The sequence below is a fragment of the Chiloscyllium punctatum genome, chromosome 17 (genome assembly GCF_047496795.1).
Source record: "Chiloscyllium punctatum isolate Juve2018m chromosome 17, sChiPun1.3, whole genome shotgun sequence".
NCBI lineage: Eukaryota > Metazoa > Chordata > Chondrichthyes > Orectolobiformes > Hemiscylliidae > Chiloscyllium > Chiloscyllium punctatum.
The window spans coordinates 97,910,921-97,924,009 of NC_092755.1; the positions used below are offsets into that span (position 1 = coordinate 97,910,921).

Sequence of the window (13,089 nt, forward strand, 5' to 3'; positions counted from 1 at the left end):
TTCCAACAACTGCTATGGTGAGATTTGAACCAGTATTCCCCTGTAGCATCAAGTTGGTTTGGTGACATTACCACTCTGCCACCACCTCCTCCAGAGTATTGGAAATTGTCTATGCTTGTATGCACATTGTTTGACAATGTGTATGTATGTGGACATTGAGTGAGGACAGCATATGGTGCAGCTGTGTTGCTGCCTAGAATTGAATAGCTTGTAAATTCTCACTTTCCAAGCTTGCACAGATGTATAGTCAATTAGTGAGGAAGAGGTCTGATAGAACTATATATGAGAAAAAGGCATAACCTTTAAGGAGAAGAAAGTGAGAATGAAAATTTAGCTGGATAAGACCACTTTTAAACTTTTCTAAAATGCTAATTGGTGACAATTCTTTCCTTGGATACTGATTCATTTATAGGATAGGAATTTGCATGCTGCAATGCTCACCTGGTTTCATTTAGTATGATGGATCATGTAATTAAAGGGGCTTACTACAGCCCCCAACCCCCCAGGTAATGTTTACCCTTGCCAGAAACTGTACGGTGTATTCATGTTCCAAGCTGCTGTGCCAAATATAACAGGACCAATGCAAATTGAGAAATTTAGGAGCTATAGAATTTGAAATATCCCTGAGAAATATGTTTCATTCATTCAAGATCATATATGTCTTGTGGAATTTATCTGTACATGTTATTTATATATTCATATTGGTTATAATCCAATGTACTGCCATATGGCCTGTCGTATTGCATCAAATATCCCATCTACTATAACCACCAGTATAATTGTGGCACCATTAGATTTGCCAGCACTTAAACATCAACTGCTGTTCTCTGATTCAAGTCCTGATCCATTTGATAAATATACGCCTTGTTTTCTCAGAACTAACCTTGGAGTCAAAATTTCTATAAAGTACAGGTGTATCAGCTTCTTATGAGATAGAACAACAATTGAATCTGAACTAAACTAAAAGAAATTGATATAAACCTATGTTGAACATTCAAGGATTCTAAATTGTGCTAATACTACTTTGAATACTAACAATGCAATGAATATTTTCAAAGTGTGATTGGATGGGCTTTACACTTGGATCTAGATTTTTGACATTTAATTACTAAACAGAGACTAGAAACACCATTATGTGGAAATGATTATAAAGTTGGACTTGTTATGGACCGGACTAAACCCCCCTCAAAATAAATTAAGAAGATAGCCGAGACACTAACATTTAATAAGCTTAAAAGCAAGTGCCAGACTTTGAATTGCCAGATAAAATTCGATTGGCCAAGCTACAGGTTTCAAGTAAAACATACTTCATTCATAAGGTATAGTTAAAATGTAGCAAAAGAAAGAAGAAATTGGAATAACTTAATTCTATTGGTAAACTTAACAGAATGATAGATTAGTTAACTACTAAGCAGTAAATGTTCCCATATAGTAACATCACATATGCACATCCTTGGCAAGGCAAAGTCAGTAAAATAGATTATCTCACAGTCTGCAGAAATTCTCAGTCCAGAAGGAAAGTGTGTGGGTGTGAGAGAGAGAGAGAGATTTACTGCAGTTTCCAATCCAGCTTCAAGACTCCAGCAACCACTGTTACTCAAGAATTAAAACCTAAAAATCCTTGTTAACACCCATTCAGGCTGCTTCTATTGTTGTAACTTTTAAAAAATCCAGGCCTTTCAAACTGTTTATTTTACTGTATTCAAATAGATAGCTAGGTGCCTCTCTGTCTTAAACCTCGCTTCAAAAAAACAAATGAGAGGACAAAATACATCTCTTACAACCATACTTTTGTCACAGAGTACTTTGCAAATGAATAGAATGGAAGAGTATGAGAACAGTCTTTGGGTATTGTTTCTACGTAGTGAATGAGAAATGGCTTAAGTTATGGCTTAATTTGGGTACAGCTCATATTTATCTGGAAGCTTCAATGCTAAAAGTGTTTGTCTTCCATTTAACATTTGTTAAACCAGCATTTCTGCCATGTTGTCATCTGTTCCATTGTTACACAGACTGATTCAATTCAGACTGTGGTGTTACTTTGATATGGACATCTTAGAAACTGGTGCTCACTGGAATCTGTAGTGTTTTGCAGGTGATCAACAGATGGCATGTGTATGGTGGTGTGCAATTGCCAATATAAGCACACTGTTCCCTAATCCTTCTCAACATGCAACAGCATCATCAAGGTCTTAAACCTTGCAATTCAGCTTAAAGTTCGTTGTATTCTGGTTTTGATAGTCACCAATGGTGCTGCAGCTGAGTTTTCAGTCTTCCGAATCAGGCAGAAAAATGCCATTTTGGGGAACATGAAATGAAAACTCTAGGCTCTAAACGCATTCATCTCCCTGTGGTTATTTACCCTTGGATCAAAGGATCCTTCAGATATTGACATATACCTATTATGAAATATATGGTTTGTGGATATTGATCATGATCTAGGATACTCCCAGGTCCAGGCAGCAGACATTGGAACCACTTGAATCCTGCTGCAAACTTCACAGGCACTGATGTTCAACTATTGCATATGGACCACATTAGAGCCTTTTGTCCTGCAAACTGACCCATAATGGTCCTTTTGCTTATTTTGTTTTGTGCTTGTATCTTTCTGACTGTTCTGTTCTGTTTGATTGAAGCCTGGAAAAGCTGTATATCCAACAAACCCTACATTTGAATTTGATCAGTCACTATATATGCAATTTACAGGAAATGTTTACTTAGACTTTATATCTGCGACATGATGCGTCTTTATCTACATTTTAGGAACGGTGGTGTCAACACATTGAATCCTGTTGCTGTCAGATATGCAAACCTCAGTTTGAAAACTGTTTCTTAGATTCTCATCTTAACATGTGAGAAAAAGCATGCTGCTTTTCCCTACAAACTGTCAGCTGGACCTGACCAATGTATATTTTAAAAATAGTTAGTTGGAATACATATTGAGTGTGAACTTACCATTCTCATATATGTGCCCTAGACTTCCTTTCTCAATTATTGTCAAACTGAAGCAAGAATTTGAGAAATTTTATAATGTTGCCTTAGTGCAAGTAAGTTTTGTATTTCATGGTTTGGTACCAGACTGGCATCTTGGTTGCTTATAGTGCTTAATAACAAACTTCTTCAAACGTATGTTCATGTTTAAAATGTAATTTCTGTTCCTACATTTCAGGCAGCCTCTTCAGCATTGAGCAGTCTGGGTCATGTCTACACAGCCATCGGAGACTACCCAAATGCACTGGCCAGTCACAAACAGTGTGTCCTTCTAGCTAAACAATCCAAAGACGAACTCTCAGAAGCCAGAGAACTGGGCAATATGGGAGCTGTTTACATAGCAATGGGTGACTTTGAAAATGCAGTGCAGTGCCATGAACAGCACCTCAGAATTGCGAAGGAACTGGGCAACAAGCGAGAGGAAGCACGGGCTTACAGTAACCTCGGCAGTGCCTATCACTACAGGAGGAACTTTGACAAAGCAATGTCCTATCATAACCACGTGCTGGAATTAGCACAGGACCTAGACGAGAAGGCAATTGAAATGAGAGCGTATGCAGGGCTGGGTCATGCAGCGCGATGCATGCAGGATTTGGAGAGAGCAAAGCAGTACCATGAGCAACAGTTGAATATTGCAGAGAACCTGAAGGATCGTGCAGCAGAAGGACGGGCCTCCTCTAATCTTGGTAAGTAGGAATCCTTTCCAGGAGAGGATTTTGACTTTTTTTCAACAATTACATATTGCCAGCAGTCGAAAGGAGCTACTGCTTTGAGGATGAACAGAGCTCACAGCCCAAATGTTTAGTGAGGTTTTATTATGATGTGACAGTTACAGACCTCTGGAAATTGAAGCAATTACTGTCAAACTTAATAATGCCAAGTTTTGCTATTGCAAAGCTTGTGTTTTAAGCATCATTCTCCCAGATGCTGGCAGAAAAATACATGAAGTAAATAAAGGAGGTTCCGTAAAATAAATCCTTACTGAGAATTAATCTGTGGTCCACCCAACTTTATAACGGTGTAATTTTGACTTCAATGAGACCTTCTTATCACAGAATTGTATGGGTACTTGTTTTGAGTTGGTTAAAATTCGTGGTTATTTTTATGTAACCCTCTTACATGTTCAGTTTATTCTACAGGAACTTTGAAATACGCAGCCTTTAGATTTTGAACTTCTGGAGGCCTCAGTTGGTTCACTTGACATATCCAGCAGCATTCACTTTCTTCGTTGCGGCTTGACAGAGGAATGGGTGCTTTGAAGTTAGAGGTTGTTATTAAAGTTAGAGTTGTCTTCCATGTTGAGGCTAAAATCTGTTGATCAATCTGGTTTTTACCAACCGCATGTAAAATTAAGCCTTATGCTTGCCTTCTGGATTTAAAAGCACTGCAACAAATGGATCGCTTTTGAAACGTAGTCAGTGTCATAGACAAATATGGGCTTTTGCACCATAACAAGATCCCGCAATCATATTTGTGATGTCAACCAAAATAGAAATGTTGTCTAAGACTTGAGGATAATTCCACGTATTCTCCTTTGAAATAGTGTAATTGGGTTGTTTAAATTTGCTCGTGACGGCACACGTTAGCATCTCATCTAACAAACATTATTTCTGGCTATAAATCCATCACTAAATAATGTACTTTAATGCCAACCAAAATGATGCCCTGAGTTTTCATGCAAATAGACGAGCTTTCCGTCTTAGTGAAAATGGTGGTTAAGAGGCAAATTTGGAAAGCACACACCCCAACCCAGTTTCCTTCCATTTTCACAGGCAGCGTGGGAGGCAGGTCCTTTTTTCTTTACAGCCTCGGTTCACAGAGGCAACTGAACATGTTAAATTGGAGTCATCACTGTCAGATCTGTGAACTTGTGAACCTTAGACCTGGTAGGAGAAGCTTTGAACTTACCAAAGTCCTTGAAGAGGTTGGGTGTTCCTTTGTAAAAGTACAGTACGATTTTGGAAATGATTCTAGGACACTGCATGAAAAGGCACATGTACTATGGGAGAGGTAGGTGTGTTTTCAAAAGTAGACAGAATTGTGCACAGAATATTTATGGACTCATTTTGACTGTGAGGCTTAATGGAGCAGGAAGCAGAGCTGCTCAAGAGTTCTGTGAAATTAAACTGTTAAATTGATCAGGTACTGAAAACTCCAGTCTTTAAATGTTTGGGAAAAAAGGAGTTGGTGCAGAATTTTAAAGAAGATTGGTCCTCGCTACTCCAAAGTGAGGGGTATATAATAGGATTAAAACTGCATGATAGATTTCACATGAATCAATATTACAGTAAGTTACCTGCAGTTCTAAGTTTAATTGACAGTTCCACGCGCTTGTACATTTTTTGAAGTCTGCATTATAAATTCAAATACTTATTATGAGGGATTCAAGAATGTCAAATGTGGTCAATGGATTTTTATCAATGGGAGCATTTTTTGATCCGCTATGATTATATTAAATGGTGGAACAGGCACAAGGGGCTGAGCTACATATTCCTGCTCCTGGTTCTTACATTGACAGTTAGAACTTGCTGTGATTTCATAAAGTTTCTCAGGATGTGTCGATAATAGATGAGTTGACATGGTAGATAAAAAAAAATGAAAAGATGTGGTAGGTGGCATATGTTGACACGAGGTGGCATTAATTTGTTATGAGGGCTAAAAGGTCTGCAAGTGGCCAAGGGGTAAAGAGAGGGAAGAGGTTGGTATGAGTTAGCCTAAAAATACATGGGGTTATAAAAGGGTGTGGGTGGGGAAGAGAGGGTGCATTAGCTGACATAGAATGGACATTGGGTGGGAGGGCTGAACCAATCCAAGATAGGGGATGGGAAACATTTCTGGCTGTAACAGGCTGCTCCTTTTTTTTTGAGGTATTTCAGGTGTTTGTGGTGATTTCCTCGAATTCCAGGAACAGCAATTACTGTTTTATAAGCTGTTGCATTGTTATGATCTTTGGAGAAAAAAAAAAGCCAAAACAACAGCACTTTTAAAAGGGAGAGGAGCAGACAAAGGTAGAACATGGTGAGGTCAGTGCAGGAGAGAGAGAGAAAGAAACCCACACTGCTAACTGACAGAGCAGTGGACCTACACAGTTACTGTCTATGCTGCTTGAATTCATCTATCACTGGACATCAGAGTGCTTCTGGGAAAATTAACAAACAGTGAAATTTACAACTAATCTTGGAGGAACCTCTTTGGGAGAAGTCACAGCACAGAAAAAGATAAGTGACTAGTTTTAAGTGTGGCCTTGGAGCCTTGCTGTAAGTATGCAGTGAATAGAGTGGGTTCTTTCTTGATTATATGTTTTATTGAGGTATGTCTCTTGATTAAACTTAAAAATATAAGCCATAAGTATCAAGTTAGCCTGGAGCAGTGTTTTGTAGAGGAATAAGATGGGGCTATTTTCTGAGTCTGCAGTTTGGAAGAAGCAAAAATGGCCCTTAGTAGAGTGATATGCTCTTCTTGTCAGATGTAGGAGTTTAGAGAGAGTTTGCGTCTCGAAGGATTATATCTGCAATAAATGCCATTGCTTGTGAATCCTATCAGATCAAATGGAATGATTGGAGCAACAATTAGAGGTAATCAGGAATTTACAAGAGCAAGGGGATGTGATGGATGGCAGTTATAGCAAGGGAGATAAGTTGCAGATACCGTCACATAGATGGGTTAACTCTGGGAAAGGTAAGAGAGGGAGGCAGGTAGTGCAGGAATCATATGTGGCTATCCACATTTCAAACAAGTATGCTGTTTTGGAAAATGGAGGAGGGGTGGGATGGATTCTCAGGGGAATGTAGCACAAATAGCCAAGTCTCTGGTTTTGAAACTGGCTCTAATGCAACGAGGGGTACATCACGTTCCAAGAGATCGATTGAGTTAGGGGACTAGTCCGAGGCACAGACAGACATTTCTGTGGCCAGCAGCAAAAATCAGAATGGTATGTTGCTTCCCTGGTGCTAGGATCAAGGATGTCTCAGAGAGGGTGCAGAATGTTCTCAAGGGGGAGAGGGCCCAGCAGGAGGTCATTGGACACATTGGAACTAACAACATAGGAAGGGAAAAGGTTGAGATTCTGAAGGGAGAATACAGAGATTTAAGCAGGAATTTAGAAAGTAATATCTGGATTACTCCCAGTGCTATGAGCCAGTGAGGGTAGGAATAGGAGGATACGGCAGATGAATACATGCTGAAGGAGCAGGTGTATGGGAGAAGGATTCACATTTTTGGATCATTGGAATCTTTTTTGGGGCAGAATTGAATTGTTCAAGCAGGAAGGATTGTACCTAAATTGGAAGGGGACTAATATACTGGCAGGGAGATTTGCTGCTTGGGAGGATTTAAGCCAGTAAGGTGGGGTGGGAGTTGGAGGGGGTGTGGTTAATGGGACCCAGCGAGTTAGTGAGGAAAAAAATTGAGAAAAGAAGTGAGCCAAACTGTAAGAGCGAGCAGGAACAAAGCAGAGAACAAGGTAGGATTGACAAATTAAACTGCATTTATTTCAATGCAAGAGGCCTAATAGGGAAGGCAGATGAACCCAGGGCATGGTTAGGAACGTGGCTCAGGGATGGACGTAATGGGCAGCTTAATGTTCCAGGATACAAATGTTACAGGAAGGATAGAAAGGGAGGCAAGGGTGGAGGGAAAGTCTTGTTTTGATAAGGGAGGATATTCCTGGAAATACATCCAGGGAAGTTATTTGGATTTCTTATTTTGAATTGAGAAAGAAGAAAGAGATGATCACCTTATTGGGATTGTATTATAGACCCCCTATTAGTCAGAGGGAAATTGAGAAACAAATTTGTAAGGCAATGTCAGTTATCTGTAAGAATAATAGGTGGTTGTGGTAGGGGATTTTAACTTTCCAAACATAGACTAGGATTGCCTTAGTGTTAAGAGTTTAGATGGAGAGGAATTTGTTAAGCATGTACAAGAAAATGTTCTGATTCAGTATGTGGATGTACCTACTAGAGAAGGTGCAAAACTAGACCTACTCTTGGGAAATAAGGCAAACCAGGTGATTGAGGTGTCAGTGGGGGAGCATTTTATGGCCAGCGATCATAATTCTATTAGTTTTAAAATAGTGATGGAAAAAGATAGAGCAGATCTAAAAGTTGAAGTTCTAAATTGGAGAAAGGTCAATTTTGATGGTATTAAGTAAGAACTTTGAAAAGCTGATGGGGGAGCAGATGTTCGCAGGTAAAGGGACAGCTGGAAAATGGGAAGCCGACAGAAATGAGATAACGAGTACAGAGACAGTATGTTCCTGTTAGGGTGAAAGGAAAGGCAGTAGGTATAGAGTGTTCTGGAGAAATTGAGTGTTCGATTAAGAAAAAGAAGGAAGCACATGAGAGGAAGACAGATCAAGTGAATCCTTAGAGTATAAAGGCAGTAGGAGTATACTTAAGAGGGAAGTCAGGAGGGCAAAAAAGGGAAATGAGATAGCTTTGGCAAATAGAATTAAGGAGAATCCAAAGGGTTTTTACAAATACATTAAGAACAAAAGGGTAGCTAGGGAGAGAATAGGGCCCCTCAAAGATCAGTGAGGCGGCCTTTGTGTGGAGCCGCAGGAGATGGGGGAGATACTAAACGAGCATTTTGCATAAGTGTTTAATGGGGAAAAGGACGTGAAAGATCTGGACTGTAGGAAAATAGATGGTGACATCTTGAAAAATGTCCATCTTACAGAGGAGGAAGTGCTGGATGTCTTGAAACGCATAAGTGGATAAATCCCCAGGACCTGATCAGGTGTACCCTGGAACTCTGTGGGAAGCTAGGGAAGTGATTGCTGGGCATCTTGCTGAGATATTTGTATCATGGATAGTCACAGGTGAGGTGCCGGGAGACTGGAAGTTGGCAAATGTGGTGCCACTGTTTAAGAAGGGTGGTAAGGACAAGCCAGGGAACTATAGACCAGTGAGCCTGATGTTGGTGGTGGGCAAGTTGTTGGAGGGAATTCTGAGGGACAGGACATACATGTATTTGGAAAGGTAAGGACTGATTGGGGATAGTCAACATGGATTTGTGCGTGGGAAATCATGCCACACAAACCTGATTGTTACTTCTTCAAAAAAAAACTAAGAGGATTGATAAGGGCAGAGTGGTAGACGTGGTCTATATGGATTTCAGTAAAGAGTTCAACAAGGTTCCCCATGGGAGACTGATTTGCAAGGTTAGATCTCAAGGAATACAGGGAGAACTAGCCATTTGGATACAGAATTGGCTCAAGGGTGGAAGACGGAGGGTGGTGGTGGAGGGTTATTTTTCAGAGTGGAGGTCTGTGAGCAGTGGAGTGCCACAAGGATCGGTGCTGGGTCCACTACTTTTCATCATTTATATAAATGATTTGGATGTGAGCACAAGAGGTATAGTTAGTAAGTTTGCAGATGACACCAAAATTGGAGTTGTAGTGGACAGTGAAGAGGGTTACCTCAGATTACAACGGGATCTTGATCAGATGGGCTAATGGGCTGAGAAATGGCAGATGGAGTTTAATTCAGATAAATGCGAGGTGCTGCATTTTGTGAAAGCAAGTCTTAGTAAGACTTATACACTTAATGGTGAGGTCCTCAGGAGTTTTGCTGAACAAAGAGACCTTGGAGTGCAAGTTCATAGCTCCTTGAAAGTGGAATCACAGATAGATGGGACAGTGAAGAGGTGTTTGGTATGCTTTCCTTTATTAGTCAGAATATTGAGTACAGGAGTTGGGAGGTCATGTTGCAGCGGTACAGGACATTGGTTAAGCCACTGTTGGAATATTGCATGCAATTCTGGTCTCCTCCTTTTCGGAAGGATATTGTGAAACTTGAAAGGGTTCAAAAAAAGATTTACAAGGATGTTGCCAAGGTTTGAGGATTTGAGCTATAGGGAAAGGTTGAACAGGCTGGGTCTGTTTTCCCTGGAGCATGGGAGGCTGAGGGGTGACCTTATAGAGGTTTGTAAAATCATGAGGGGCATAGAGTCATAGAGATGTACAGCACGGAAACAGACCCTTCGGTCCAACCTGTCCGTGCCGACCAGATATCTCAACCCAATCTAGTCCCACCTGCCAGCACCCGGCCCATATCCCTCCAAACCCTTCCTATTCATATACACATCCAAATGCCTCTTAAATGTTGCAATTGTACCAGCCTCCACCACATCCTCTGGCAGCTCATTCCATGCACATACTAACCTATGCGTGAAAAACCTGCCCCTTAGGTCTCTTTTATATCTTTCTCCTCTCACCCTAAACCTATACCCTCTAGTTCTGGACTCTCCCACCCCAGGGAAAAGACTGTGTCTATCTATCCTATTCCATGCCCCTCATAATTTTGTAAACCTCTATAAGGTCACCCCTCAGCCTCCTACACTCCAGGGAAAACAGTCCCAGCCTGTTCAGTCTCTACCTGTAGCTCAGATCCTCCAACCCTGGCAACATCATTGTAAATCTTTTCTGAACCCTTTCAAGTTTCACAACATCTTTCTGATAGGAAGGAGACCAGAATTGCACGCATTATTCCAACAGTGGCCTAACCAATGTCCTGTACAGCCGCAACATGACCTCCCAACTCCTGTACTCAATACTCTGAACAATAAAGGAAAGCATACCAAACGCCTTCATCACTATCCTATCTACCTGTGACTCCACTTTCAAGGAGCTATGAAACTGCACTCCAAGGTCTCTTTGTTCAGCAACTCTCCCTAGGACCTTACCATTAAGTGTATAAGTCCTGCTAAGATTTGCTTTCCCAAAATGCAGCACCTCGCATTTATCTGAATTAAACTCCATCTGCCACTTCTCAGCCCATTGACCCATCTGGTCAAGATCCTGTTGTAATCTGAGGTAACCCCCTTCGCTGTCCACTATACCTCCAATTTTGTTGTCATCTGCAAACTTACTAACTGTACCTCTTATGCTTGCATCCGAATCATTTATTTAAATGACAAAAAGTAGAGGGCCCAGCACCGATCCTTGTGGCACTCCACTGGTCACAGGCCTCCAGTCTAAAAAATAACCCTCCATCACCACCCTCTATCTTCTACCTTTGAGCCAGCATGGAAAGGGTAAATAGACAAGGTCTTTTCCCTGGGATGAGGGAGTCCAGAACTAGAGGGCATAGATTTAGGGTGAGGGGGGAAAGAGATAAAAGAGACCTAAGGGGCAACTTTTTCACGCAGAGGGTGGTACGTGTGTGGAATGGGCTGCCAGGGGGTGAAGGCTGATACAATTGCAACATTTAAAAGGCATCTGGATGGGTATATGAATAGGACGGGTTTGGAGGGATATGGTCCGGGTGCTGGTAGGTGGGACTAGATTATGTTGGGATATCTGGTTGGCATGGATGAGGTGAACCAAAGGGTCTGTTTCCGTGCTGTACATCTCCATGGCTCTATGACTCCATCTCCATATGCAGCAGCCTTTGAGCAGCTTTCCATCCGCTACCCACTCACCAGAATGAAATCCACACTTCCAGGGCACTTCTTCCACTGTTACATTTGCAAAACTGTTTGTGATCCTGAGGTCTAGGAATGCAAATTCAGGCCTACATGTGCAAGTTTATACTTAGGTTGAAATCGTTGATTTATTGACTCCCAGGTAAATGGTATCAGTGATCCAAGGTTACTATCTAATGTTAAACATTACAAATAAATGTGTGCTGTAAAGGATGCAGTACATATTGTAGGATAATTTGTGATTCACCTGTTGTTACTTTTGTAACTGTTATCAATGCATGAATTTGTTATATCTACTCAAAATTATATTTAGCACAAAGATGATAGAGTAGAGCAATTGCTAACTTTGTTGCCTCCGTGCTGACTGTGAGCTTCACGATCTTTCCTTCGCTAGGAAACTCGTGTATCCCATCACACTATGACAGCACATCTCTGCTGCTCTTTCAATGTCAGTACCACAAGTAGAAGGTAACGTGTTCAAATTCTCCATTTTAATTTGACCTGAAGGAATACTGGAAATAAATAATGCCAATCTTTGGTGAAGTAACACAGAATGAAGATATTTGAACAATTGAAAAGGAATGCAGATTGACTCTAACATGATTGCTGAAGAAATGGAGCTATCAGTCTAACTTCCTGTTCCTTCCCTGTGGCAACACCCACTTCCTCTTAACGTTACCAATTGTATTTTTGTTTTCTTTTCACAAGGTTTTTATTCTGTGCCTTAGTAATCACTTGTATTAAAGCATTCCATCTTCTAAAATCTTGGGTGTGTGGACAAAAACGTCTTGCTTGTTGGAGTGAGATGTGGTGACTATGCATACCTTTCAGGGAAGGGAACTGAGCACCCCCGAAATGTAACTGCAATTCCCCTCCACCTGGTTGATCTTAATTGCCCCAGGGCTACTGGAAACAGACAATAAATACTGCCTTGCCATTTTCATCCATACCCAATAACAAATGCCCTGGTCCCTAAAAACTTTAAGGTAATTTATGCCAATTATGTTAATTGTTCTAATTGATCATTAGCTACATCTTTTATGCAAATTGAGCTGATAAACTAATCCAAGTGTACTTTACAGAGGAATAGCGCTACGTGGGATTATTCTATTTTGAAATTAGTAGTTTAAGGTATATTGATACAGAACAGCCTGTAATTAGGAGGATCAGACAGTCTTGTTTGTTCACCTCTGTATAATGGCGCTTTTGCATATTAGGAATGCAAAATCATGCATTAATTTTCAGCTAAACACTTAATGTCTGTGCTAGAAAGCCTATTTAATGAAAAGTACAACAAAACCGGAAAGCTTTATTTACCTTATATATCGATCTCCAAGCAATGTATTGATATTTGAAAGAACTCAGTCTTTTAAACTGCAGCATTAATGTTGCATATGCATCTCACCTTCCCATCAATCCAGCAGGTAAGCATCCATGAAGCACACTGTAGTCCATAGTGAAAGACAGACATCAATCAATAAAATTACATGTAGATTTGGTCGCACTGAAAGTGAACAGATATTGCTGAAAAGAGAGATACAGGCAAAATATTTTGTCTTACACTCAAAAGTATAAATTCAAGAATGCTGAATTTCAAATGATCACAATAAGTGAGTGTTGCTGAACAAAGAGACCTTGGAGTGCTGGTTCATAGTTCTTTGAAAGTGGAGT

The 13,089-nt window shown here is 40.5% G+C and overlaps 1 protein-coding gene across 6 annotated transcripts in view; it reads left to right on the plus strand.

Annotated features, from left to right (window-relative positions):
* Window positions 1-13,089, plus strand: part of ttc28 (tetratricopeptide repeat domain 28) — a 760,569-nt gene that overhangs the window by 496,238 nt on the left and 251,242 nt on the right. For all 6 annotated transcript variants that reach the window (XM_072588038.1, XM_072588039.1, XM_072588042.1 and 3 more), the window contains one exon: window positions 3,170-3,677. In XM_072588038.1, coding sequence (XP_072444139.1) covers window positions 3,170-3,677 — 508 coding nt within the window. The remainder of the gene's footprint in view (window positions 1-3,169; window positions 3,678-13,089) is intronic.